This window comes from Delphinapterus leucas, chromosome 20 (assembly GCF_059928025.1).
Source record: "Delphinapterus leucas isolate spDelLeu-1000000601 "Yukka" chromosome 20, BTC_Dleu_Yukka2, whole genome shotgun sequence".
Taxonomy (NCBI): Eukaryota; Metazoa; Chordata; class Mammalia; order Artiodactyla; family Monodontidae; genus Delphinapterus; species Delphinapterus leucas.
The window spans coordinates 10,276,743-10,304,098 of NC_143148.1; the positions used below are offsets into that span (position 1 = coordinate 10,276,743).

General features: G+C 62.6%; 3 protein-coding genes across 15 annotated transcripts in view; 2 read left to right on the forward strand and 1 right to left on the reverse strand.

Moving 5' to 3' along the window:
• The first annotated feature begins 196 nt into the window (after positions 1-196).
• On the forward strand, positions 197-10,524 carry TRAPPC6A (trafficking protein particle complex subunit 6A). 4 transcript variants are annotated; one of them, XM_089902717.1, is made up of 7 exons: positions 202-435; positions 7,506-7,573; positions 7,723-7,840; positions 8,444-8,527; positions 8,677-8,770; positions 9,416-9,463; positions 10,473-10,524. In XM_089902717.1, the coding sequence occupies exons 1-6, from the start codon at positions 304-306 to the stop codon at positions 9,457-9,459; spliced, it is 540 nt and encodes a 179-aa protein (XP_089758843.1). In that variant the 5' UTR covers positions 202-303; the 3' UTR covers positions 9,460-9,463; positions 10,473-10,524. The 4 variants fall into 4 exon arrangements, with proteins under 4 accessions (XP_089758844.1, XP_089758843.1, XP_089758842.1 ...); XM_089902716.1 differs by lacking the exon at positions 10,473-10,524 and adding an exon at positions 9,596-9,894; XM_089902718.1 differs by lacking the exons at positions 8,677-8,770; positions 10,473-10,524 and adding an exon at positions 9,596-9,899 and having other exon boundaries at positions 197-435.
• Positions 9,470-20,100, forward strand: NKPD1 (NTPase KAP family P-loop domain containing 1). Of its 9 annotated transcripts, XM_089902709.1 has the most exons (5): positions 9,470-9,595; positions 10,473-10,532; positions 13,233-13,348; positions 16,592-16,723; positions 17,978-20,100. In XM_089902709.1, exons 3-5 carry the CDS (start codon positions 13,249-13,251, stop codon positions 19,783-19,785), a joined length of 2,040 nt encoding a protein of 679 aa, XP_089758835.1. In that variant the 5' UTR covers positions 9,470-9,595; positions 10,473-10,532; positions 13,233-13,248; the 3' UTR covers positions 19,786-20,100. The 9 variants fall into 9 exon arrangements, with proteins under 9 accessions (XP_089758835.1, XP_089758834.1, XP_030617086.2 ...); XM_030761226.2 differs by lacking the exon at positions 9,470-9,595 and having other exon boundaries at positions 10,199-10,532; XM_030761225.2 differs by lacking the exons at positions 9,470-9,595; positions 10,473-10,532 and adding an exon at positions 12,360-12,444.
• A 3,273-nt stretch (positions 20,101-23,373) lies between these two features.
• The window catches only part of PPP1R37 (protein phosphatase 1 regulatory subunit 37), a 42,966-nt gene continuing 38,983 nt past the window's right edge, over positions 23,374-27,356 (reverse strand). For both annotated transcript variants that reach the window (XM_022585384.3, XM_022585386.3), the window contains exons 8-13: positions 26,542-26,654; positions 25,739-25,880; positions 25,473-25,639; positions 24,625-25,360; positions 24,199-24,289; positions 23,374-24,105 (exon numbers count right to left, since the gene is read on the reverse strand). In XM_022585384.3, the coding sequence (XP_022441092.1) occupies positions 24,207-24,289; positions 24,625-25,360; positions 25,473-25,639; positions 25,739-25,880; positions 26,542-26,654 (1,241 nt within the window). In that variant the 3' untranslated portion in view covers positions 23,374-24,105; positions 24,199-24,206. The remainder of the gene's footprint in view (positions 24,106-24,198; positions 24,290-24,624; positions 25,361-25,472; positions 25,640-25,738; positions 25,881-26,541; positions 26,655-27,356) is intronic.

Sequence of the window (27,356 nt, forward strand, 5' to 3'; positions counted from 1 at the left end):
TGTGCTGCGAGCCGTGTAGACAGACGGGGACTCTAAATGACGAGAAGTCACGTGTAACAAGCGACTCGGCCAATGGAAATGCTCGAGGACCCGGAAACGGGGAAGAAGCAGAGGGAAGGGCGGAGATGCTTGTCACTTGCGGCCAATATAGACAAAGCAGGCCCTCCCCCTAGTCTCCCAAGTTCAGGCGCGCACCACAAGAGCCCAGAAAAGGAAGGCGGGGCTATCCTGAAACACCAATGGAAGCGAGAGTGGGCGGGCTCGCGCTTAGGTGCAGGAGGCGGAGCTTGCCCAGCCGGGCCAATGAGGACACGAGGCGCTGGACGGTTGTTAGGCGGGGAAGGTCGGCGCATGGCTGACGCGGTACTGTTCGAGTTTCTGCACACGGAAATGGTAGCGGAGCTGTGGGCGCAAGATCCGGACCCCGGCCCCGGGGTGAGCGCCGGGCCCCGGGGGGAAGGAGGCACGGGCCGCGGCGGGAAGGCCGGGTCGAGGCCCTGGGAGGAGCAGAGGGCGCGGCAGCGGCCCGGGTCGGACCCCCCGCCCCGCCTCTGCCTCGCTGGGCGACCTCAGGCGCCAGCTTCCGCCTCTGCAAAGCGGGGTCGCAGCAGGGCCGGCCTCGAGGGTCTCAGCTAGAACTGAGCGAGACAGTTCGGGGTCAGGCTCTTAGCTCAAAGCCTGGCACAGAGTAAGCGGGTGGTAATTACGATTACTGGGTATATGTTGAGAAGTTGTATATTGAGCCTGGGTTGAATCCCGCCTGCATCACTCATACTGGGTATGAGAGCCAGTGATTCGACCTCTGTGTGCCTCAGTTTCCTCCCTTGTAAAATGAGATCATAACAGCACCTAAGACTCCGAGCGAGACCTTTACTCATTCAGCAAACTTACTGAGCGCCTACTGTATTCAGGGCACTGTTTCCCTGTCCTCGTGAAGCTTACGTTTTAGTAGGGGAGTCAAAACAAACAATAAATAAAAATAGAACGTGCCACCAGCTAGTGAGAAGTTTTATAAAGACAACTTCAGCCGAGTCGGGGAAAGAGGAGAGGTGGAGTGGTGGATGGTGGAGGAAAGCCTTTTGAGGAAGAGAAGGGAGGAAGCAAGCCCCGAGGATAAGTGGGGGGAAGAGCATTCCAGGAAGGGGGAAGCCTTCTGCGAAGCCCTGCGGAAGGAGCGTGATTGGCATCTTGGAAGTTGGCCCTTGTGAAAAATAAATGCTCAGACTTCAAAGCACTTAGTACGATGTCTAGCACCTAATCAGCCCTCAAAACACGGAGCTCTTGTTTTAAAGTCTGTTACCAAGAAGAAAGGGTGACAGAGAGAGTAGGTGCTTAATAAGTGGGGCTGTGCCCCCTTTTTTCATTATTATTCTGTCTATGATCATCATCGTCAATATGCAAGACATTTTTATTGGTCTGTGTTTTCTTACCAATTCAGGAGGACAAAGGTGTTGCTTGTTATCATCTCAACATAGTTTTTTCAAGTTCATTCATTCAACAGACTGTCACTAAAACCTGCAAGGTGCCAAGCCTTACTGTAGGCTCTGGGGATTATTCAGCGAACCATGCCAAAACCCTTGCCCTCCTGGAGCTTACGTTATAGTGGGGTAGGCGGGCAAATCAGATAAACGAGTATATATTGTACCTTGGGAAAATGCTATGAGAACGTTAGCGCGTGGGAGAGGGAGTGTGCACTGGCCTGTGTTTTGGGGAGGGGGCTGCAGTGTCTCAGCACCCCATCCATCCTGGCTTTCAAACCAGAAACCCGGGAGTCCCTGACATCTGCCTTTCCTCCCTCACCTCCAGCCATCAGCCAGGCCCTTCCTGTTGTGCTGTCCAAATATGGTTCCCATCTGGCCCCTCCCTGCTTTAGTCTGGCTTCCCTCCTCTCTGCCCTGTACCAGCGTCCTCCCTCATCTTCCAGCTCATTTCACCTGTCACATCGTCACTGCCTTGACACCTATTAATCCTTCAGATCTTGGCTCAAATGTCCCCTCCTCGGGGAAGCCCTCCCTGAGCCCCCAGTGGAAGTGGGGTATCCTTGTATCACAGTAAGTATGTATCTGAATTATGTATCCATATGATCCTTCGATTCACAGCCTCTCCTCTGCCAGGCTGCCTGCTGTGTGGTGTGGATGGGGACCGGGTCTGTGTTGATCACCCCATAGTAGGTCCTCAGCATGGATTTGTTGAAGTGAGGGCAGCCCCTGTGCCATGGAGGGTGTGGGCGGGGACTGGCATTCACTTGGTATCGTGGCCAATAATAGCACCCATCATGTGCCCTGGTGGGCTTCACATTCCTGATTTCATTTGATCCACCTAACAACCCACAAAGGTCAGCATGATCCTCCCCACTTTGTAGAGGAGGAAACAGAGGCTTTTATAGATGGAGTCTTCACTGTCAAGTGGCAGAGTCAGGAATGTAACTGGGCCTCCCACTTCCAAAGCCTGTGCTATAAACTCTCTCCTGTCTTTCTCAGTGTCTTCTCTGACACTCTGGGAGGATTTTAATCGGTTCCTGTGGCCAAGCAAGTAGGGGGGACAGGCGGTTACTCAGCTTTGCCCAGCACAGGGCTTTCAGAGCACGAACGCGCCTGTGACCCTTGGGCATGGCTCTCTGCCCAGCTGCCTCTGCAGTTCTGATGCTGGGGTCCCACACCAGAGATTCCGGTGGAGCTGGGCCAGAAGGTGGCCCGGGCGTCAGGCCTCAGAGCTTCTGGGTGGTTCCTGTGTGCAGCCAGGGGAAGGACTGCCGTCTCCCCACATTCTTTCAAGCTGGGGAGCCCCGTTTCTTAGCACATCATGGGCAGCTGCCCTGTTTTCGCGCAGTCTTTTCTCTTTTGCTCCCGGCCCCTCCCCTCTCTGCTCCTTCTCTTTGGTCCAGCAAGTGTCCTGTCTGAACGCCACGCAGGCCTTCTGTTTCTTGGGTACTTATCGTGTCTCCAGCACAGGACTTTATCTGATTCAGTCCTCAGAACAGCACTCTGAGGTTGACGTCATCGTCCCATTTTACAGGGGAGGGACTGAGGCACCAGAGAAGGAGGGCTTCTCCGACGCTGCACAGCCAGGATCAAAGGCAAAATCAGGACTCGGGCATCCGTGCCAGAGCTTGTCTGTGGCATTAGGCCTGCCCCGCCCACCTGCCCCAGAACCCTTTGAGGAAAGCGATGGTGGCTGGTTCATCTCTGTCCCCGCAGCACAGGCGCCCAGGAGCCACAGTCGTTGTTTAGGGCTTTTTGATCTCCATGTCCTGCCTGGTTATTTGTGGCTGTTGAATGGATTCTCCTGAACGGTTACGGGTGGAATGGAAGACTGGCCGGAGGAACTGGGAGGTCGAAGGGCCTTTGTTATCAAAGAGGGAAAAGTTCCAGGAGTCGGAGGAAGAGGCTGTGGTTTGTCCACCTCAGGAGCTTTGAAGATATGTGGGCAAAGGAGTGAACCCCTCTGTGTATGTAATGAGCTGTCATCCACTGGCCGCTGGCCCGGGAACGGCCCTGCTGGGAAGGCCCTGGTCCACCGAGGCCCAGCGAGTGCCCCGGCCAGCCCCTTCTCTCAGGAGGGCCTGTGGTGAATGTAGCAGCCATCAGATACAGTCCTGTCCTCAGGCAAGAGCCTGGAAAACCAACCAGTTCCTGGCACAGTGGATAGCAGGGGGCAGAGCCCTGGAGGGGGCGCAGTGCATCCGAGGCCACAGAGCCAGCAGCGGGGTCTCCATGCGGGAACTGGGGCTCTGTCCTGAGGGCGGTGGGGGCCATAGAAGGTTTAAACTGAGGTGTGCCAGGCTCAGATTTACTTTTCCGGAAGTCCTCCCTGGCCACGTGGATGAGACTGGATGGAGATTGGGTGGGGAAGGGTGCTGCTGCAGGAGCCCGAGCAGCGGTGAGGGGTAGACGGAAGGCAGGTGGAGGGGGGCTGGGTGAGCTCATAGAGTGTCAGGGGAGAAGGTGGGATTTGGGGTTGTCTGGGCACCACCTGGGTGCATGAGGACAGGGCGACAGGGTGGGAGGTGTGCTCTCACCCTGTCACTCAACTGGTCACGCAGCATAGTTCTTTTGGGTCTTCTGGGGCCATTCACCTTGGGGAAGCTGGAAGTCATCCCTTCTCCCTGTGCTTTTTTTTAATATATATAAACTTATTTAGTTTTGGCTGCGTTGGGTCTTCGTTGCTGCACACGGGCTTTCTCTAGTTGCGGCGAGCGGGGGCTACTCTTCGTTGCAGTGCGCAGGCTTCTCATTGCGGTGGCTTCTCTTGTTGCGGAGCATGGGCCCTAGGCGCGCGGGCTTCAGTAGTTGTGGCACGTGGGCTCAGTAGTTGTGGCTCGCGGGCTCTAGAGCGCAGGCTCAGTAGCTGTGGCGCACGGGCTTAGTTGCTCCGCGGCATGCGGGATCTTCCGGGACCAGGGCTCGAACCCGCGTCCCCTGCATTGGCAGGTGGATTCCTAACCACTGCGCCACCGGGGAAGCCCTCCCTGTGCTTTTCTTAAGGCAGGAACCAGTGCTGCTCCTTCCTGGGACGCCCTGCCCTGGGCCAGCACAGAGTGGCTCCGTGGGTGGAGCTCGAACCTCACAAATAACTAATAACCAAGGGGCCAGGCAGGCCAGGCACACAGCCCCCCACCCAGCTCCATCGAGTTTCAGTCCAGGACGGGACCAGGGGGGAGGCAGTTTGGTTTACTTGTTTTCCATTCATCCTACTCGGAGTTCTGCGGCCCTTTTCGGTCTGGCCGCTTGAATCTGCCTTTAGCAGAGCACACGTTCCTCTTACGCTCCTTTCATTATTTCTTCTCCAGCACTGTTCCATCTCTCGCAGTCAGAGGAATCCTAGACTTCCTAGGTCTCTTTCCGCACGTCAACTTTTCTCTCATTTTTTTCCTACCTCGTGGTTTCCTTTTTTCTTAACAATCTGTGAGGTTTTACCTACCTTCCAGATTTGTCTCTTTTTCAGCTCCCTCATGAACAAACGTTTCTTTTGGCTACCATTTCATTTCTAAGAACGTTCCCTTGTCCGATTGTCCCTTCCTCCAAGTGCCCGTGCTGCTTCATGGATGCCCCTCGTGCCCACACTGATAAGCCTCCTCTGAGGGGTCCCCCCTGTTTCTCCCATTATCTCGGTTCCTCTCCATGGGCTGTTGTGTCAACTCGGCTGAGGCAGGCGTGGGGAGCCCAGAAATGCACTGGCTCTGGGCTGGGCTCCAGAGGCTTCCAATGGGATGGGAGTGTCCCGCCTTGCCCTCCCTCCTCAGGAATGACGAACCCCTCGTGTCTGGAGAGCTTTGGTAGGGATTGGGGCTTGAACACTGCTGAGTCCTGGGAGGCGGCTGCCAGAGAGCAGGTGGGGTTCTGCCACCCTCCTCCTCCGCCCTCTCTCCCGAGTCACCCGCTCATCCTCCGCCCTTCCCTCCCCACCGCCTCTCCTCCTCCCTGCTGGCATTATTCCCCCCTCCCCACCACCCCCAGTCTCTGCAGTGCAGTGGATGTTTAACTGGCCCCTTTCAAGGGCCGGGGACCATGGAGCCAACAGCAACAGCTGCTGTAGAGCAAGCTGCCGGTCACACCACCCTCCACCCTCTCACCAGCTTGTCCTCCCCTGGGTGCCCGTCATCCCCACTAGGCTTGCTAGGCGAGCTCCCGGAGGCCAGTCAGGAAATGTCTGTGGGATGAACAGGGGAGTCCTGGGGTCTTCCCTGTCCCTCGGGACACAGATGCACTTAGAGCGGAGGCGGAGCCCAGCCAGGCCCCCTCGGGTAGCTCACCTCTAGGAGGGAGGTGACGCAGGGTGGCAGTGATCCAGGTGCTGAGATCCGCCAGCCCACAGAACAGAGCCCCTCCTTCACGGGGCTCTCCTTCCCTTTCCCCATCAGCTCGTCACGCAGGTTGACAGGTGCAGAGGCTGTAGATAACAATGATGGTAGCGCTTCCTGAGCCTGACTCAGAGCGCTTGGCTTGCACTTACCCGCTCCCTTCATCCGCATGAGGACCCTGGAAAGGTCCTCATTTTACACGTGAGGAAACTGAGGCACGGGGCAGCTGGTAGGGGCCAGGGGCTGATCTGGCCCCGGACCCCGGAACCAGCCACCCGGCACATGTCCCCCTCTCTGCCTCTCATGCCCCAAGCTCAGATCCCGCACATCCTGAGTCTACAGGCCCTCCCCGCAAGGCCGGCCCTCCTGTGCTGGAAGAAACCAGAGAGCGCACGCCAGTGCCACCAGCAGGAAGCTGTGTCCTTCCCCAGGCCCGGTTCTCGCGGGAAGAGCACAGGATAGCGGGACAGGGCCTGCATATCACATAGCCCAGCAGAGCAGAGGGCCGGCACACAGGCCGCCTCTGCTCCGACCTCCCTATGCCTGGCGCGTCCCCCCAGCGGGCCTCAGCCCTTGCCACTTCCCTGGCGCAGGGACAGCTGGGGGTGTTGCCCCGGCCGCCCACCCATCTGCCACCTACCTGCAGGAGCCAGACCTGCTCAGGTCCGAAGGACAGCCCCGTGGCTGAGGGTGCCTCTGGGAGGTGTGACCTAACCCCTCTGTGCCTGGTCTCCAGGTGTGAAATACAGCCTACCTTATGGGGTTGTTAAAATTAAACAAGGGGGTCTGTACAGGGCACCCGGCACAGCGTGTGCTTGAGTCCCAGTTCCTCACTTTGCTCGTTCAGCATCTGTTTCTAACGCGCCTCCTCCGGTGTGCCCAGCCCCGTGTTGGTCACCACAGGCTGTCCTGGTATTTCTGACGCCCCCAGTCTGGGCCAGCCTCCCTCGCCTGCTCAGCTCTCTCCAGGTCACACAGATCAAAAACACACACAGGTCAGCTCTCCTCCAGCCTCGCCGTCCACACTCCTGGGCACGTGGACAGATACCAGGTGCAGCCCTCCTGCCACCCCTGCCCCCGTGCCTCAGCCCCTCCACCGTGAGACCCTGGCCTGCCCTCCAGGAGGCCGCTTTGCCACCACAGCCTTCACCGGGCACCCGAGGGAACATTTCCCTCCCCTGTGCCCCTGTGCGTCCCTCCCAGGATTCTCAGCTAATATGTTAAGGCCTAATGATCACAGCTGACTTTTCAGCCCCCCTGCTAGCCAGAGGCCAGGGCCCATGCCTTGTGGCCCCCTTACTTGCCACATGAGCCCCAGGGCAGGTCGCCTTGAGTTTCTGGGGTAACGGGAGTGCTACTCCACAGGGTGTTGTAAGGACAGACACTGAAAGCGCATATAAGTGATGGGTGTTATCAGGAAAGACTTGACCGGCAGGGTGAAGCTGAGCCTGGGGAAAACCCCCGTTTTTCCTGGAATGAAGGGGAGCGGGTCCTGAAGACTGATGGGGTTTCTGGAGGCGTGTGAGGAGGTGAAGGGGCAAAGCCGGCCTGTCCTGCCAACCTGTGCAGCAAGGCCCTCCCCTCTGGGCCTCCTCGCCCTGCGCGGGCAGGGACGGGCAAGTCCCCTCGCAGGCCCCACACCCAGCGGCTCCCGGCTCCCTCAGGTGACCGAGGGCCCCTGCGCCTCTCTTCCCTGGCCTTCTAGGGACAGAAGATGAGCCTGTCGGTCCTGGAGGGCATGGGCTTCCGCGTGGGCCAGGCCCTGGGCGAGAGGTGAGAGGTGGGCAGGAGCTGAGGTGGGGTCCCTTCCTAGGCACAGCCGGGCGGGGAGGGTACCTTGCTCCACGCAGGAACCCAGCCTGGTCTCCTCCCTCTTCCTCATCTCGGGGCTCCCCCCTCCCCTGGCCTGGGCCCCACCCCAGGCTGCCCCGGGAGACGCTAGCCTTCAGGGAGGAGCTGGACGTCCTCAAGTTCCTATGCAAAGACGTGTGGGCGGCCGTGTTCCAAAAGCAGATGGACAGCCTCCGCACCAATCACCAGGTGCGTGCCCACGCCCAGTGCCCAAAAGAGCCGGGGAGGGGACTCCCCCGCGCAGGGCGGTTGCAGCAGGCCCAGCCCGGCCACGGGGACCTGCCCAAGCTGGGAGGCAGGCACGGGCCCCCTCGGGGCCTCTGTGTCATCCTCCAGGGGAAGCCAGGAGGCTGCCGTGGGGCGTGGCAGCAGTTTCCAGCCTCCCCGCAGGCCTCCCAGGATGGGCCCCAGAGCCGGCAGAAGGCCCCTTGTGGCGGGCGGCACCTCGCCTCGGCCTGATGCTTCTTGTCCGGACCTGGTCCTAGTTCCCATTAGGAGCCCGTGCTGTGCCGGGGCCCGGTGGGCCGCTCCACGGGCCTGGGCTGCAGCTTCTCACCACCACCCTGGAAGGTCACGCACCCAGCGGGGCAGGACACCAGGCCCGGGGCCGAAGGCCCGTGGGTCCTTGTGCAGCTCTGAAGGACGGGCCCGTGACCGACCACCACGGTTTTGAGGGAAGGGTCCTTCCAGACCTCAGCCCAGCGGGGCTGGGCCCTGGGTCCTTGCTTCCCCTCCCCCCAACAAAGGTACAGGTGCCACCCCAGCCCCCACGGGCCCCTCCTCTGTCCCCAGGGGACCTACGTCCTGCAGGACCACAGCTTCCCCCTTCTCATCCGGATGGCCTCGGGTCTGCAGTACCTGGAGGAAGCGCCCAAGGTACGGGGGCGGTGCTGGGACTCCAGCCCCAGGCAGGCCCCTCCCCGAACCCAGGACCCCGGGAGAGGGAGGGGCCCAGCGTGGCCCCCCTGGTCCTGGGTGTTGGCCTTCCCCCTCTGCCCACAGTGACCTGTGTCCCCCGCCCCCAGTTCCTGGCCTTCACCTGCGGCCTCCTACGGGGCACCCTCAGCACCCTGGGCATCAAGAGCCTGGTCACCGCCTCCGTGGCAGCCCTGCCCGCCTGTGAGTTGGGGTGGGGGGCTCCCGTCCGAGTGAGGCAGGGGTCCCCCTGCTCCAGGGGGGCCGAGGAGGTGGGGCCGGGCCACCCCAGCCCCATTTCACAGATGGGGAGTCTTGGGCCCAGACAGTTTAAGTCACATGCCCAGGCCACACAGCTGGTGCAGCGCATCCATGCCCCTGCCCCTGGATGTCCCCCGCAGCCTGCTTCCCCTGGGGCCTGCCAGCCTGGAGGAGACAACCCTTGACGATGACCTGGTCTAGTGGTTTCGAACACTCTTCCCGGTGCGGGAACCCAGGTGGACATAATGGAAGTCACCCGGGTTGGTGCTGTGCTGAGGGGCTCCACAGGCAGCCAGGCCCCATGGAACTTGCAGCTGGCGTGATGGGCTGTCCTCCTGACCCCCGGGTCCCCGATGGCCCACAGTGCCCTCCATCAGACAGGCCGAGGCCCCAACCTTACCTGGGGGCAGCCTGCAGCCAACCCTCTAGTCCCCTTCCCTCCAGGTGTCTTCCCCTCTGCCAGTCCCCAGGCCCACTCATCACGGGGGACCTGGGAGGATCTGAGCAATACATGCCCCAGAAGCCCGTGCCAGCCCCTTCCCCAGCAACCGACATGCTTGGCCTTCATGCCCCCCGTCACCCACACAGCCCTGGGATGCAGGCCAGGTGGGCAGGAAGCATCACCACCCTAGACCGGTGAGGAAACTTGAGGCCCAGCTGAGGCCACCCAGGCTGGCGCAGGGCAGGGATGAACATCTCTGAGCTATTGGGGTGCTGCCTCTCCCCTCCGGTCCCAGCCTCAGGCTAAAGCCAGCCCTTCTCTTCCAGGTAAGTTCCAGGTGGTGATCCAGAGATCCTGAGGGAGCCCCAGGCCCCACCCCCAGCCGAGCCTCACGCCACCCCATCCCGGGGACCCAGCTGCTGCCCGTGGTGGTGGCTGGTGCTGGGGAGACGGGGTCCCACCGCTTCAGGGCCTCATAAGCGCTCAACAAGTGGGTGTCATAGGGAGGTGGGGGTGTCCCGGGGGCAAGGTGGACCCCGCCCCAGTCGGGGCTGGTGTGGAGGGAGCCCACATCGGACACGTCCCTCCACATGGCAGGTGCTCAATAAAGGTTCTGTACGTGGGACCAGATTCCAAGTGGAAGGTGGGGGTCACGCAGGGTGCTGGGGGCAGGGTCATCTGCAAAGGGGCTGTTTGTGTCACAGGTCCTGCGGGGGAAGCAGGCTACCCTGTGTGGCTCCCCATCCCACATTTCCTCCTCTCCTGGGCCCCCTCCTCCTCAGCCTCAGCCCTGGAGCTTGCCGCCTCCTGCCCTGCACACCTGGCGGGGGAGGCTGGCCCCTGGCGCTGGCACCCTTGCCAGTGTCAAGTCTGGGGCCGCTCTCTTCCCAGCGGGGCCCACAGAATGGACCTCTCCCTAGGAGCAGGGCCAAGGGCCCCCAGGGTGCTGGCAGGGCTGGGCTGGGCTGGGGCTGCCAGGACCAAGGATGGATGCAGGTGAGGTGGGCCAGACACCCTCGGCTCCCCCAAAACACACACACACACCCACACACATACACACACACGAATACACAGTTCATGTGCCTGGCGGATGCGAGTCATACCAAGAAAAGAACAATGGCCAGGCTGACCAGTCCCTGGGCAGCTCGGCCTTCATGCCTGCACCCCACCCCCTGCCGCCACCTCCAATGTTTACATTCATAGCATCCGAGGGCATCACCCGTCTGGACTCTGCCAGGCTCTGCCACTTGCTGCCTGATGTGGGTAAGTACCCCCACCTCAGACCTGCACACCGAGGCTGCGACAGACCCAAACGGGAGGAGGAGGGGTCTCCTCAGTGGGTGGGGCTCCTCTGCAGACACCCCATCCAGCCCCTCCCCAGCGCACACAGCTGAGCACCGCGGGTCCCTGGCCTGCCTCCGTGCATTTGCACATGCCATTCCCTGCCTGGCCCACTCCCCAAACTCCTGCTCCCTCTCCGGTGTCCAGCAGCCACCAGCCTCAGCTGCCCACCACATCCCTCGGAGCAGTTGCTCACTCGCCCGGCACCTGCAGCCCTGGGGGGGCTCCTAGATGGCCTGTCCTGCTCTGCTGCCGTGTTTACTTGTTTACGTCCCGCCGCGCTTCCCCGTGGGTCCCTCTGGGTCCCTCAGCCGGGTGCTGGCACTGTCCAGCACAGAGCCTGCAGATGTTTCCCAAATGAATCGCAGTCATTCAGCTAAACTGTGTGCGCACGGACAGGCGGGGGATCGGCCCAGCCCTGCCCTCCAGAAGCTCCGGGCTGTCCTGGAGGATCCCCCCCGGACTCACCACACCCCCACTCAGACACACCAGCCTGGCCTCCCTGATGGGGCAGGGGTGCTGGGAGGGGGGCAGAGTCCTAAAGTGGCAGAGGACAGGGAGGAGGAAGTTGCTTGAAAGCCTGGTGAGGGGAGAGAGAAGTAGCCCGGGGGAGGGAAGGGGCACAGCTGGGCTACAGGGGGCAGTGTCTGGTCACTGGGCACAGCTCTGTGGTTGCCTCCCCCATCTCCCGGGGGAACGAACCTCTGTTCGACCCATCACGCCAGCAGCAGCCACAGGGAGACAGGACCCTGGAGAGCAGAGGGCCCCCCCCCACACGCTGTGTCTAAGGCACCTCCTGCCCAGCCATGCCCACCCCCAACCCCGCTCTCACCTCTCGAAGAACGTCCACAAGGCGCCTCCACCTACCCAGCACAAACCACTGCCTGCAAAGCCTGGCTCTGCCTCCCTAAGACCCGGGGCAAGCGACTCCCCAGTCCGGGCCTCCGTTTCCTCACCTGTAAAGGGGGCATCACCCCCGCCCCACTGGAGCGTGGCAACGAGGAAAGAGGTTACTGGAGATAAAAAAAGCATGTTGGGACTTCCCTGGAGGTCCAGTGGTTAGGACTCCGCCCGTTTGCTGCTGAGGCTGGGCTTAATCCCTGGTTGGGGAACTAAGATCCCGCAATCCGCGCGTTGGAGTCAAAAAAAGAGAAGCGTGTACGCTGAGCACGGCTCCTGGTGAGCCTGGAACGCGCGTGTCGTCGTCATTTTATGTGAAGCATCTGGAGCAGCTGGCAAATGGGGCCAGTTGGCGCCACTGTTGCTGAGCACCAGGCTCTGGGCTCAGGGGACTCCTCCTGACAACCACGAGAGGCAGGCACGGACGCCGGCCTGCTCAGCCATGAGGAAGCCGAGGCTCAGAGAGGTGAAGTCACCTGCCCAAGCTCACACGGCTGGGCCCTGGAGGAGCTGGCACCTGAACCTGGGGCTGCATCTTCTGTGGGCCTGGACTCCAAATCCATATCCTAGCTTCCTTCCCTCCCACAGCATAAGTGCCCAGACCAGCAGACCCTCTGGCAGGTCCCGCCCTGGGCAGCAGCGTGGCCTGCCATCTCCATCCCTTACTGGGGTACCGCGGTGGGGTGGGGGGCGGCGGCAGCCCCCAGTCCTTGAGAGCTGAGGGCACCGCACGGGACAGGGACTGGGCAGGCTTGCTGGGAAGGGGCGGGGACAAGGTGGGCAAACCGGTCGGGCCACTGGGCTCCTGGCTCCCAGCTCCCGGGCCTCTCACCAGTCTGGCCTGCGCTGACGCTGCCAGACGGTGGGGCTGGCACAGCGGCTCGGCTGGCGGCAGCGGCGGGGCAGGGAGCTGGGGCCGCGAGGCTGCCATCAGGTATGGGGGACCCCAGGCCGGGGGGATGAGGTGGGCAGGGGCCACGCGCCAGGCCCCCAACCCTCACCAACTCCAGCTCTCACCCCCGTTTCCTCTGCCCCTCGGGTTCTCCCGTGCCTGTCTCTAAACAGCCTCCTTCCCTCGCTTCCGCTCCTCACATTTTAAACCCAGTGCCCCCCCACCTCATCCCCAGTTTGCTCAGCCTCTCCCCAGACTGGACCACGCCGACTTCATCTGCTCCCCTAGAGTCCCCCTCCCTCCAACCCCTCATTAGGTCCCAAATGTCTCAGCCCTGACATTTCAGCCGCTCGCCTGCTCGGTGGCTCACTGCTCCCCGCCTCTCACCGCACTGGTTTCAAGTCCCTTCAAAGGGTGCCAGCCTCCACCACCCACAGCGCACCCGCCCAGTACCTAGCTCCCCCCTAATCTTACTCAGCCATCCCCTGGCTCCCAGCCCACGTCGGCTCAGCACCCGCACTGTCCCAGCCTCTTGGAAACTCCCAGCAGCTCCCGAACACCCAGGCCTTGGAAATCTCACCCACCCCAAATTACCCCCCAACACCCCCCAAGCGTTCTCATCCTCGCGCGCCTGGCTGTCCCGTCCCTCCATCCTGACCTCTCCCTGTTACTCTGAAGAGCACCCCCATGCCACCTGGGTAGCCCAGGACCCCAACATCAGGGATGAGGTCTCACCTATCGCAGGTCTCAGGGCCGTCCGGTGGGTGGGTTCTTGCTGCTGGCGCCCGAGGGGGCTGGGTACTGAGCCCGCTTCTCGTCCCCACCCCCAGCAGGCCCCCCGCCGCCATGAACCAGCACTACACCATCCACTTCACCAAGGGTGCCCTGCCCCCCCGGACCCCCACCAAGCGCTACTCCTCGGACAGGGAATTGGGGCACCAAAAAGGTAGGGGTTCAGTCTGGGCGGCCCTGGTCGCAAGAGAGACCTGTGAGTTGGGGGGCTGCTGAGTGGATGGCCAAGCAGAACTTCAGGCCCCCGGAGGGAAAAGCCACCGGCACTCACCATGGAGGCATCTGCACAGGGGGCCGTGGGGACCGTAGGCCCTGGGAGGCCGGAGGTGGGAGCCTGGGCTGGGGATGCCAGCAGTGGGGGCCCATCTGGCCTGCCCCTGCCCCTAGCGTGGACAGAATTCCCTCCCCAAATCGCCAGGCCTGTGGGGACTGCCCCACAACGTGCGGGGAGCAGTGCGGTGGCCGGGAGGGGTCGGAGGGCAAGCCCGCAGCCCACACTGAGTGCGTATGAACGAGGAGGGGGTCCAGCTGCCCATGGTGACTGCAGTCGCTGTTGCTCTGGGCGATGAGGGGGCAGCTACTCCCGTCAGGGCTGATCCAGCCTCCTCGGGGCCTCCCAGGGCAGCCCCCTTCCTAGTCCCCACCCTGTCCCCCTCCACAGTCACGTCTTGTCACCCTGGCCTCCTGTGGACCAACCAGGCCAGCTCCCAGTGGAGTCCTCTCCGCCCGCCCCCCCACTTGGGGACACCCCAGGGACCGAAGAACTTGGGGTAGCAGAAACTCTGGGGGCATCATCCCCCCTCTAGCTCCTCACCTAGCTAAAGCCCAGGCCCCTGCACCTCTTCCCACCCCCCACCCCCTGCCCCAGCCATGGGAGAGCGCAGGGCATGGCCCCGCCCCGGCCCACAGCCCCTCCTCGTCTTCTGACTTCTCCTGGGCCTCAGCTGAGTGACGAGCCCCAGCCTCCTCCTGAAGACCTGAGCTGGTTTCTGCCAGCGCCCCTCAGGGGTCAGGGACTCAGGCCCAGTCGCCCCCCACTTCCTTCCTTCCAGGATGCTGTCAGCAGTAGTACCATGACCCAGCGGCACCTCAAGCCTACAGGCCCTGTCGCCACCCCCCAGGCATGCCAGGCCACCATGGGGTGGCGATGGCTGTCGCCGGGGCCTCCAGCCCCCTGTTCTGCAGCGGCAATCCCAGCCCGCACTTCCCAGCCCCCCGTGGCAGCGGCTCTGCCCCGCTCACGGCACCCAGAAGGGGCCGCCTGCAACCACTACCGCCCCCATGCAACTAGCCAGCACCCCCCAGCCGGCCCCCACACGCACCCCCTCACCCGCCACGGCACGCACCACAGCCAGCAGCGGCCCAGCCCTGCCCTCTGCAGCCAGCACCCTCCTGGAGCCCAGGAGGCCCACAGACACCTGGCACCTGCCTGACCCCGTAAACCGTAGCTCCTTCACCTTCTACAGGTCCAGAGCTCACCCAGCCTTCCCTTGCCGGGGCTCTGTCCCTGCCACTTCGCTTCCCACCTAGGCCTGGGGCCTGCCCTCCTCAGCCCTCACTCTGGTTCCTGTCTGGGAGGGCGCTCATCCCTGACACTGGGCCTCTGGGCAGCCGCTGCTCCTTCACCCGTTGGGATCCAAGGCTTCCAGGCCAGGCCTGTCCATGCTGCCTCCATCCCGGGCGGGCCAGGGGCCCGGGCCCCAGCTTGTGACACCCTTGCTCTGCTTCCTCTCTTCCCAGCCCTCCTGACTTGGGGCAGCAGGGGATGAACACCAGCTTGCTCTGGTGTTGGGGAGTGCAGCTGCAGCAAGAGGTAGGGAGTGGCCCGAGGGACGGAGAGAGCAACACAGCCATGGGAGGGATCCACCCACCCACCCACTCATTCATTCATTCACTCTGTGACCAGGTACTGGTCGCCTACAGGGGCGCCAGGCTCTGTTCTGGGGGTGTCACAGGAAGCAGGGCAGACAGAGATCTCTGCCCTCATGGAGCTCATGTTCTATAGGCGGTGGGGGGAGGCGGGTACAGGAAAAAAGATAAATAGGGAAGTTCAAAAGTGTGTCACCGGGCGACAACCATGTTGGGGGGGAAGAATAAAGCAGGGAGAGGAAATGGGGTTTGCAAATTAAACAAGGGCATCAGGCGAGGCCCCATCAAGTCTGCATTTAAGCAAAGATGGGGCAGTTCTCTCGAGTAACTAGCAACAGGATCAGCAGGTGCAGACTCTGAGGCGGCCTGTTCACGGGGCAACACGGAGGGACATGCGGCTGGATCAGGGGAGGTGAGGACGAGGGTCAGACGGGCTCCGAGAGGGCGGAAGGTGGCCTCGTGGACGCGGTGAGGGCTCAGCCTTCTCCCCCTGGGGAGGTGGGAGCCACAAGGGCCCAGAGCTGACTCAGGATGTGACCTGAGAGTTGACTGTGGGAGGAAGGGCGGAAAGCAGGAGTCCCGGCGAGAGGTGCCGGCAACCTGACCGGGGAGGTGGCAGTTTCCAGGTCTGGTTTGAAAGCAGAGCACAGCTGAGTGGGGACTCGGCTCCAGGTCAGGCACAACCCCGTCGCCATAGCCTCGGGGCCTCGATGCCCATTTCACACACAAGTTAGTAGAGGCTCGGCGAGGTGAGGTCAGCCATTGACCAGGCAGAGCAGGCTCAGGTCCTCCCCAGCTGCCGCCTCAGCTGACCTTGGCCCGAGTCTGCTTCCTGCCCTCCCAGCTGTGCCTCCAGGCCCAGCGCTGGCCCCCAGCGAGGGATGGATGCTGCAGCCCACGAGGCCTCTATGAAAGTGGGCGTGTCATCCCCACCGCACACCGTGAGGCTGGCCTGGCCTCCCCCCCTGCCCTGCCGCCAACTGAGCGCTACCTTTCTGGTGCCCTGACTACAGGTCCAAGATGCCTCCCAGAGGCATCGGAACTAGTGACTTGTGGGCACAGGGGTGGACAGGCAGCTGAGGAGCCTGCCCACGCTTGAGTCAGGCTAGCAGAGCAGAAAGGAACAGACTCGGCGGAACTTTTGAGCGCGTACAGCGGTATCTTAGGGCCCGGGAGTCTCAAGAAAAGCCTGTGGGATTTTCCCAGGGGAACCATGATCCTGGTGACCGGGGGCCAGGGCAGCCAAGTTCCCGCACACCTCTGGGCCAGGGCCGGGTGGGTCTGGCCTCCTGGCCTTTGCCTGGTGGATCCGGGGCCTAGAAGGGCACATCTGGTCCTGAAGGAGGGGGCTGCCGGCGGCCACAGAAACCCTCTGTCGGAGGGTTTGACCTGAGTCATGGCTGGGAGTCAGGGAGGAGGGGTGCCGGTGCCGGGAGGGGCTGAGGGCGAGCACTCCGGAGGGTAGACGGGGAGCAGGGTGGTGCCCGGCCAGCGTCGTTGACTCAGTTTCCCCACCCCCGGGCCCCAGACATCCTGACGGAGGATGACGTCTACTGCAGCTGCCTGGCCAAGACTCTCTGCCACGTGCCTGTTCCTGTGACCGTGGGTTTCTACGCCCCCTTCGGCTGCCGCCTGCACATGATGCTAGACAAGATCATGGGTGAGGATTAAGGGAGGTGGGGCGCTTGGTCCCTGCCCAGCCCCAGGCTTCCCTAAGGCCTGCTCACCCCTGAGGCCAGTCCGCCAGATGCCCATAAATCAGCATTATCCAGGTCCCTCCCTACGCCTCTGCCCCCTCCCCCGCCTAATCCACTGCAAGGAGTCTTTCCAAAATACACATCTAGCCCTGTCCTTCCCCTGCTCAGAAGCCTTCCACGGCTCCCAGCACCCTAGGGAGAAAGCCCAGGTTCCTCGCTTGGCTCCTGCCAAGTCCCTCCAGGCCTCTGTGCTCCTCGGACCTATCTCTTCTCCTCAGCCCCGGCCGAGGGCCTGGCGCCCACAAGACCCCTGACAGATAATGTTAATTGAAGACATGAGCTGAAACTTAGCCTGGTTCAAACGCTGCTGGAGCTCAGACCCCAGCCCCAATCATGGCCAGAGAAGCCGGAGGTGACTCACCTCCGTGTGCCCAGCCCTGGTGAGCACCTATCAAACAAGCGCATGTCCTGCTCCTGTGTTGTCACAGAGCAACAAACAAGGTCCTGGAAGGAGAAAAGATTCGGCTCTAAGGTAAAGGGAAACAGAGCTTCTATTCTGCGCTGACTCCGACTCATTCCCACTGGCTCACTCACTACCCTCACAGCAGGCAGATCATGCCCCCAATCTCTCATGATCCATCCTCCAGACACTCCCCCCAGCACTTCCTCAGCACCCAAGGGACACAGGGTGGCCCAAACAACCAGGGCCCTGCCCTTCCTGGGCTCACAGACCAGCGTGAGAGACAGACCTGTCCCCAGACAGGGATGACCCAGAGAGGGCAGGACTGCAGTGGAGGAGCCCAGGGTCACCTGACCCAGCTTGGGGATCAGGGAAGGCTTCCTGGAAGAAGTGATAACTGAGCTGAGAGCTGGAGGAGAGGCAGTAAGCCAGGAAAACTGGACCAAGGGTGTACACTTGCTGCCCAGCATTTCTCTTCCTCAGCACCTGGCACGCATTCTTTCATTTCTTGGAGCCCTCCCTGCCCCCACCGGTCCTCTCTCCTCTGGGGGCTCTACTTCTGCCCTCCCCTGACCCCCCCAATTCCCCCTCAGACCCTTTCCTGTTCAAGCCTGGCTCCAGGCCTCTCCTTCTGCACTTCTGCACCTGCCCAGCACCTGGAGACGGGCCCTGGCTCCCCGTCTAACATCCAGGCCCTGGCCTGGCCTAAGCCGGGTCTAGACGCTCACACCTTCCCCTGCGCCCTCGGTCCCGGCAGCGCTGATGCAGCAGGAGGCGACCCAGAGGGAGGCCGAGGAGCTGCGGCACGTGCAGTGGCAGCTGAGGCCCATACGGGGCTGGGGCTTCTCGAAGCTGCTGTGGTACCTGGTGTTCCTGCAGCCCATCATCACCGAGTTGCATCTGCGGCGCAAGAACGTCAAGTTCCTCTTCATCCGTTTCAGCGCCTGGCAGTACGCAGGCAGTGACAAGCTGTGGGCCGGCCTGGTGGCCACACTGTGCGAGGGCATCCGCCAGCAATACGGCGCACTGCCCTTCAGCTTGTACTCGGTGCTGGGCAAGAAGGCGGCCACGAGGCCGGGCTACCGCCACCGCGAGTGGCACTGCCGGGGCCACGTGTGCCTGGCACTGCTGGCGCTGCTGGTGGCGCTCAGCCTGGGCATGAGCCTGCTCTACCTGTCGATGGGCTCCCACGTACTGGGCCACAGCAACACGTTCCGGGCATTCGGCGGCGCGGCCACCACGCTTTCGGGCTCCGGGCTGCTCATGGCCATGTACTCGGTGGGCAAGCACCTGTTCGTGAGCCAGCGCAAGAGAATTGAGCGGCTGGTGTCGCAGGAGAAGTTCAGCAGCCATCTGGGATTCATGTGCCAGGTGAAGAAGGAGGTGGGGCTGCTCACCGACTTCCTGTGCTTCCTGGAGATCTACCAGCGGCGCCGGCTGCGCGTCGTGCTCGAGATCACAGGGCTGGACACGTGCTACCCGGAGCGCGTGGTGGGCGTGCTCAACGCCATCAACACGCTGCTGTCCGACAGCCACGCGCCCTTCATCTTCATCCTGGTGGTGGACCCCAGCATCCTGGCCGCGTGCCTCGAGAGCGCCGGCTCCATGAAGGGCACGGCCGACAACGGTTACCTCTTCCTCAACCGCACCGTCACGCTACCCTTCTCCGTGCCCATCATGGGCCGCCGCACCAAACTGCAGTTCCTGCACGATGCGGTGCGAAGCCGCGACGACCTGCTCTGTCGCGAGATGACGCTCAACGTGAGGTCGCGGGGCGGGGCCGGGGGCGGGGCGGTGACCGGGGGCGAGGCGGGGTCGGGGGGCGGAGACGTCGCGCCGCTCCTGGAGACAGAGGGGCCGGCCCGGGCCGAGAGCGCGCAAAGCCTCCTGGAAGTAAAGGCGGCGCGCAGCATCCAGGAGGCGCTCTGCTGCCTGCACGACGAGTGCGACTGCCTCATCGATTACGTGCCCGACAACGTGGTGTCCATGCGGCGCATCGTCAACACCGTGCCCATCACCGTGCGCCTGCTGCAACAGCAGCAAGGGGACTTTGAGGGCCTCTCGCCGCGCCAGGCCGTGGCTTGGGTCGTGCTCGCCAACCAGTGGCCGTGCCGTCTCAGCTGGGCCCTGCAGTGCCTGGAGGACCAGCAGCAGGCAGGGAGCGCGCCCGAAGCCAGCGCGCCCCTCTGGGACGTGTTCTGCGACCACAGCCTCGAGCTGCACACCATGACCGCGACGCTGCAGAAGGTGCTCGACCTGGACGGCGACCCCGAGCTTTTCCAGCGCTTCCTGGGCGCTGACTTCCCCTTCACCGTGGCCGAGGCGCAGAGCCTCTTGCGCTGTACCGTTAACCTGGACCACTCCATACGCCACCGCATGGGCCTCATCCGGGCCGTCAGCACGCTCAAGACGCCCCGCACGCCCAAGTCCCCTGCCCGCAAAGACCCTCACGCCGCCAGCGGAGCCAACCACGCCCCCGGGGCGGCCTGGGCAGGCCAGGCTCCTGCGCGTGTCTGCGAAGCCCACCAACCCCAGGACGGGGGCAAGTCCAGACCCATGGCCTGAGTGCCCTTCACTTGGGGTCAGTCTAGCCCAGGTGGGCCTTGAATGGAAGGCCTTGGGCGCAGCAGAGGGCAACACTTCCTTCTGCCCGGATGAGGGTGTAGGGGGCCTAACTGGGTCCAAGTCCCAGGGTCCAGTGTCCGGAATGAGGCCTGTGGTGGCCACATTCCCCAGGTGAATCTGTGAGCCACAGAGAACTGTTGGCAGGAGCCACCAGGAGTGGGGGGCAGTGTATCAGTGACAGCATCTGAGAGCCCGTGCAGAAGGACCCATGAGGAACTCGGGGTTCAAGTGCAATAAATGAAGATGTGAAAACCCCAGATTGGTCTTCATGCCCCAGTCTCCCCAGCTCAGTGAGGACTGGCCACCAGGCCTGCCCTGTTCTGCCAAGCCCACTTCATCCCCAGGGAGTCGGGCAGCCTCAGCTGGCAGCCTGCTCCCTGGCATCCCAGAGGCGGGAGTGGCTGTGGGGGAAGCGGGCGAGGCTGCGGAGGCAGGGGAGATGAAGGACAGAGGGATGCGCCCAGCTGACTCAGTGGAGCGCACCCAGGCCCCAGGGGATCCAGGCCCTTGTCCCCACATCCGAGCTTGCCCCTCTGTGGGCGGGGCAGGAGCTGGCATTTCTGAGGGTGGTGTCCCCAGTGACCTCAGCAGGCTGCTCCACTCTTGGGGTGGCTCCTCCCCTGGCATAATGGGTTAATTAGGCCTCGACAGCACCCCAGCGCCGCCTCCACCAGACGAGTAATTGTCCAGGGGGTACCTGCCTTACAGGTCACTCCACAGCCACCCAAGGAGCCCCTCGATGAGGACAGGGAAGTTGAGGAGCATATGAAGCCCTGGCAGTCCTGGCATGACTGAGCTAGTGGCACCACCCTGGGCGTGCTGAGAGATGTTTTCCAACAGCAGAGGGAGAGCCTGCCCAAGAATGAAGCCACCACAGAGATGCACGGGTCCTCATGACGCTGTTAGACCGACGTCTCTGTAGACGTGCTACTGGAGACAACGTACATCGCTTCCCGCAGCTCCCTCAGCCAACTTGACTTGGGCTTCTGTTTCTTACCACCCAGAGTCCAGGCTGGAAACAAACTGGCCCCAGCAGTGTTGGGCTGTTGGGGAGGCAGGACTAACCCTTAGATTTGGCTGGAGGTCAGGAGCAGGACTGAGGACACCCCCCGGGCCCCAGGAGGAAGCTGTGCCCCGTTACATGATGCCGAGCAGTGGTCAGACTGGTGCCCGATTTATCTTAGACTCTGACCATGTGCCTGCCAAAGCTAGAGCTTTGGGAGACAAAGAAACAAAAAAGAACAAAACAGTATGTCAGAGGGGCTGGGTGTGGCCAAGATAGCTCCCTGTCCCCCGGCATTCATGGGCCCCTATAGTGTGGGGCTTTTGCTGGGGACTTGCACCTAGAAGGGAGTGGAAGTGACGTGTGTCCGTTTCCCATTGAAGCAACGAGTTAAGAGGCAGGTTTGCCTTCTCCACTCTCCTCCCCCACCTGCCTGCTGGATGCAGGGTCTCCTGAGGCCCTAGGGGATGGCAGAGCCACCAGAGGGCGCGGGGGCCTGGCTTTAGGAGTCACTTCGTGGAGAGAAGGTGCCTGTCACACCCAGAACACCCACATGCAGGAAAACAAACATCTCCCATGTTAGGGCATCGAGATCTAAGATGTGGTACAGCGTCTAGCTTGGGCGATACTTGGACGGCTGAAGGCAAAGGTAAGAAAATACTCGGCCAAAGGGATCTAACTCCATGATCCAAGACCCCTAAAAGGTGGGAAAATCAGAGCGTTGCAGAATTGGTCTATTAGTCTCCTGGGGCTGCTGTAACAAAGTTCCACAAACTGGGCAGCTTGGAACAACAGAAATTTATTTTCTCACAGCTCTGGAAGTCAGAAGTCCAAAATCAAGGAGCGGTCAGGGCCACACGCCCGCGGAAACCTAGAAGGGAACCCTTTCTTGCCTCTTCCAGCTTCCGGTGCTTTGCTGGCGTCTTTGGTGTCCTTGGCTTGGGGTTGCATCATAAGCCCTCCATCCTCCCAAGGTCTTCTGTGTTCTCACATCTTTCCTTTGAGCATATCTGTTCTGTCACTGTCTCCAAATTTCCCCTTTTCATATTGGATTGGGGTACTCTATAACCTCATTTTTAACTTGATTACCTCGATAAAGACACTATTTCCAAAGAAAAGTCCCATCCTGCAGTACTGAGGATTAGGACTTCACATATCTTTGGTGGGTGGGGAGGTGGGCGCAATTCAACCCTGAACGAACAGTGGAAAAGGCCGAATTCCTCACCACAAGCTAAAGTGAAGGGTGGGGACAAGGCTGGGAACAGGACGCCAGGCCCTCCCAGGCACCACAGGACGGGGAGGCACCCTCCCCGCCCCTCCCTTCAGCCATCTGTCGATCACCTGGCCTGCAGGTGGAGGCAGAGAGCAAAGGGGATGGGCGAGCAACCAACACCGCTGTCAGGGCCAAAAGCCCCCACCTGGGTCGATTCCTGAGCAATGGCTAGATGCGACCAAAGGCCTACTGAGATTCTTAGGGGACTGTACTGATAGACCCCAACCTGGCAAAGGACTGCGGTTTCTCAGCATCTTGAAGCAAACCTCGCACTCCCCAGTCTCCCCAAGAAGACTTGGGCAGGAGGCAGGGCACCCTGGAGGGGCTCATTCCACACCCACCTCACACCCGGGCACAGCTGCGCCAGCCGGAGGATGACACTGTGCGGGTGTCTCCCTGGCTGCCAGCGGGGCGGGTGCCACTGGCTGACGTGGGTGGCTTCCCCCAGCCCCTCGCCCAGATGAGAGGGAGCCCCAAATGTGGCTGCCTTAAGGAGCGGTCAGGACACCGGAGCTGTCGGTGACTGAAGAGCAAACAGAAAGTGGCCTAAACAGGAAAGGTGTTCATCCCAGACACCCAGGCAGCTGCGGTAGAAGATTCCGGCGTTTGTGCTGGAAGCAAACGGGCTCCCAATCAGTAACGCTGTGGTTCTCATAACCTTTCCACCGCGTCTCTACCCACCCCGGGCCGGCCTCCCACGCAGGAGAGGAGCGGCCACAGAGGCCTTCCCCTTAAGTGGTTCTCGCCTTTTCTGAAGGATGAAACTCAGATTTCCCAGAAATGCCCAAGAGCCCTCTGGGTGCACCTCGGCGCCTGCAGGCGACCGGCCAGGCTCCAGGGCAGAGTGCCCTCCTGCCTGAACATCTAGGGCTGCCGGCGACAGGCTGGTTGGTGTCTGTTCTCCTTGGGCCACAGGCGACCGGGCAGAGGAATGACCTCTGGACCCGCGTGCCAGGTCCACCACCCTGAGAAGCTGGACCTGAAGCTGGAAGGTATCTGGGGGCTGTTCCCTCTGAAGAGAGGGAAGTGGAAGTGGGATCATACACGAGATGGCCAGCTGCGTCAGACACGGGAGTGTGGGTGCGCGCACCCAGAAGGGGCCTGCCTGTCCCGCCTCTGCTGTGGGGCCCATCCTCACAGGCCCCAGCAGATGTTCTGCAGCCACGACCCACCTGGCCCCTGCCCTCCCCATCTCTGTGCCAGAACCCCCGCAGGGGGAGCCCAGGATCAGCACAAGCAGAGAGCAGGCCAGTGGGGAACCCAGCTCTGGTTTATTAGAAAAGGTGTGAGCAGACCTGCACCGACAGGAGCAGCCCTCCCCCCCCCGCCCCCCACCCCACACCCGCGCCTCCCCCACCCTGGGCTGTAGTGCCTCTCAGGGCACAGCCTCGAGTGGCCCGGACAGCAGGGTCTCCAAGCCCTGGCTGCTCCCCACCCCAGCTCCCTGATAGATTTATTGCACTTAAGTAAAAGAAAGCTCTGATCCTCTGATCTCCCCCACCCACCCCAGCCCAGGCCCTCACCCTGCCTGGGGCTGCTCTACAAATTCCAACCACCACCATCACTCACCTCCCCTCCCAAGCCATGCCTCCTGCCTGGTCCCGTGCCCAGGGCCACCAGGGGATCATCCCGCCACCACCTAGGACTCCTGACCTCTACGCGGGGCAAGCCTGGCCAAATGGAGCCCTGGGGAAAGGTGCCCGGCCCTGTAGCCGGTATCCACTTCTCCCCCGCGTCCTCCTCCCATCCACCCCCAGCCCAGTCTTCGAGTGTCAGACACATAAATAGAAGTGCTTAAGTCAGGACGGGGAGGGCCACTCCATGTAGCTCCTGCACCCCGTGTAGTGTTGCTGTGGGGGGCAGGGGTCCCCAGGAAGGCCCCCCACCCCCTGGGGTCCCAGGCCTCAGGAAGGCTGGGGGTGAGGGTGAGCAGATTCTCATGGCTCTGGCCTCAGCTCTTCAAAGACGGACCGGAAGAAGGGAACTTAGGGAGAAGAGATCGCAGGGGGGCGCCTGTCAGAGTCAGGCGCTCCGTCACTGGCTCCCCAGCTCCCGGGGCCCCAGGCCCTCACCGCACCTCAGGTGTCACAGTGTCTCCTGCCCAGATTCCTGACTGGCCTCCAGAAGCAGGTCCTCGAGCTCCTTCTCGTTCTTGGAGCAGCTCAGCTCTGCGCGAGAAGAAGGGTGGGCGGCCTCCAGTCAGGCGGGTGGGCTGGGGGGTACCAGCCCTGCCTGAGCTAGAGCCGCAGGGGAGCACAGGCCCAGGTACCAATGAGACCATCAGACTCAGCGTCAACAGAACTTGCGTGCCCTGCCCCCAAGGAGCTCCCCGGGATCCGAGGGAAGTAAGGCGGGGACTGAGGATCGAGCCCCACTTGTCCCTGCCCCTTCAAGGGCCATTTTAAAGAGGGGGAAACCGAGGCACACCAACAAGCAGGTGCTTGGCCGGGGTCACACACAGCACACAGGGGCCCCAGTCACCTGGCCCCAGAGGTCCTCTCACCGTGTTCCAGGCCGCAGGTGCCCACCTTGGCCTCGGGCCCTGGGGGCGGCTCTGGGAGCAGTGCGAGAGCGAACTCGGGCTTCAGGCCGTTGGGCAGCGGTGGCCCTGACTGGGGCGGCTCGGGCTGAGGCTGAGGCTGAGCCGACCCTGGGTCCCGAGTGCTGACGGCCTCAGCTGGCGTCCAGGCAGGTGAGGTGGGCAGGAAGGATACGGCAGGTGGGGATGGAGGACGAGGAGGGGCAGGTGGGGAAGGAGAGGTGGGTGGCACAGGAGGCTCTGCCCTCTCGGGTGGACTCTCCACCCGGGTCACCACAAACACTTTGTGGCCCCGGCCCGGGCTGGACACGGAAATGCGCTGCTCGGTGGGGGAGGAGGGGCAGCCTGGGGGGCTCCTGTCCCCAGGGCCCAGGGAGTCCGTGGGGGGCACCAGGGCGGGGCAGGGGGCCTCAGCCCTGTCCCCATCCTCCTCCTCCCCATCCTCCCCCTCGGAGTCTGAGTCTGAGTCCGAGTCCGGCCCGGCGCCGGGGCCGGGGCCCCCGTTCTCCTGCGCCTCGGTGGCAGGCTCCTCCGCGGGCGCGCCGGTGTCTGGCTGGGGCTCGGAGACGGCGATCTCGGCCATGGAGGCCGACGGCTGCAGGCACTGCCCCTGCTCCTCCCGCGCCAGCGCGAAGTTGCGCCTGCAGCCGTTCTGGATCTCAGCGAGCAGCGCCTTCTGCGTCTCGATGAAGCTCTTCACCTGTGGGCAGAGCGGGCCTGGCTCGGGCTCTGGGTGGCCCGCCCCCAGCAGGTCCTGGGGCCGCCCCAGGCCAGCCAGCCCCCCATCCGCCCGCGGGGAAGAGCGCGCTCACCGCCTCCTTCTTGGGTTCGCGGTCAAGGTCCAGGCGCAGGAGAGAGTGGTTCACCTTGAGGGCCAACGACAGCGCCATGAGCCCGCCCGTCTTGATCTCGTTCTCCCGAAGGTCCAGTCTCAGGAGGCGGGGGCTCTCGGCGATGAACTCCGCCACCGCCACCGCGCCTGGGAGGGGGACCGCAGGGGCTGGCCACGGGCCCACACCCGGCTGGCCGCCCCCCCAGCCTGGCCGGCCCGCCTCCCGCGCCCGGCCCCGCGCCCTACCCTCGCACGTGAGCTTGGTGGAGGCCAGGCCGAGGCGCAGCACGCTGCGGTTGCCGATGAGGCCGTTCTTGAGGTTGCGCACGCCCTCATTCCCAATGGGGTTGTGGCCCAGGTTCAGCGTCTCCAGGCTGTGTGTGTGCGGCTGGAGGGAGCGGCGCACGAGAGCCAGGAAAGGCCCAGGAGGCCAGTCAGGAACGAGGCGAACGCACACGCTCTCTCCTCGGCAGGGCCCCCCAGTCCGAACACCGGCACGTTCCCGCTTCGGGCCGAATCCCTCTTGTACTCAGAAGTCTCCCGAGAGCCAGCTGCCCCGTCCACTCCGCAGCCCTCCGAGCGTCCAGCCAGGCCCCTGTCCCCACAGCCCGGGCCCAGCCTCTGCCCTCGCCAGCATCCCAAGGACTCTGGGCACAGGCCTGACCGTGGATAATGCTCAACCTGGGTCTGAGTCTCTGTACCCCGTGGGCTGGCTTTAAATACCACATAACGAAAAGATTTAAGACTTCCTGATGGCTTCCAGAAATGCTAACTTTCTATGCAAAACATTTTCACCTCGTACAAAGCGTTGTACCAGGCTACGGTGCTGGATGCAGAGAGACAATGAAAGAAGGGCTACTTTCCTCAAGGGAAAGAGGGTGCAGAAGCTGAAGCAAAGACCAAACAGGGCTGGAGGAAGACAGCAGGTTCCTGAACTGGCAGGACGAGCAAGACGGGGAGCCGCGACAGCCGGAAGATGAAGAGAGCCGGGGGTGGGAGAGGTGCTGGACCGGACCGCGCTGCCCCCCTCCCCTCTCCGGCCGACTCACCAGCGTCATGCCCAGAAAGGCCATGCCCGTGTGCGTGAGCTGGTTGTTCCACAGCACCAGGGTCGCCAGCCCCTTCCTCTGCTCCTTGAGGCCCTCGCAGATGTAGGCCAGACCTGGGGAGGCCCGTGGGCAAGTCCTGTCTGTGGCCGGGGAATCTCCCCGGGGGACACTGGTCCAGGAGCCACCCCACCAGCACTCAGAAGCCCCTGCCCCAGCCTGCCCGGCCCCACGGGCTCTGGCCCTGACACCTCCTGCTACTGCCCGCCCTGCCTTGGGCCTGGCACACACAGCTCCCCGACTCCTGGGCCAGGAACGTTCCTCCTCTGGACACCCTGATGAAGGCCTCCGCCACCTGTTTCAGATCTCTGCTCAAATCTCCCCCTCTCATGGGACAATCCCGGTCAGCCTAACCTCAGCAGACAGCTCAGCCCGCCATCACCGCTTTATTTTTCTCCAGAGCACATTTCACCATCCGACAGACTCAGCAGTCCATTAAGGTATCTTGGCTTTGTCTCTCCTGAGGGCAGAGACCCCTGCCGCACTCACGGCTGTGAACCCCGAGCCGACAGGCCCCGCGCGTGGGAGGTGCTCAGTACACGTGGTGTCCGGGCCCAGCTGCCCCAGAGGAGGGCACTGGCCTCACTGTCCCACTCTGCACCCCCTCCCGCAGCCCTGTCTTCACACTGAGGCCAGGGGACTCTGCTCGACGGTGAACAGGGACGAAATCAAATTCCTCCCGCTGGCAAGGCCTTGCTGACTACTCCCTCTTCGCTTCTCACTCACCTCCTGGCTCACCAGGGCTCTTCCCCCCACCC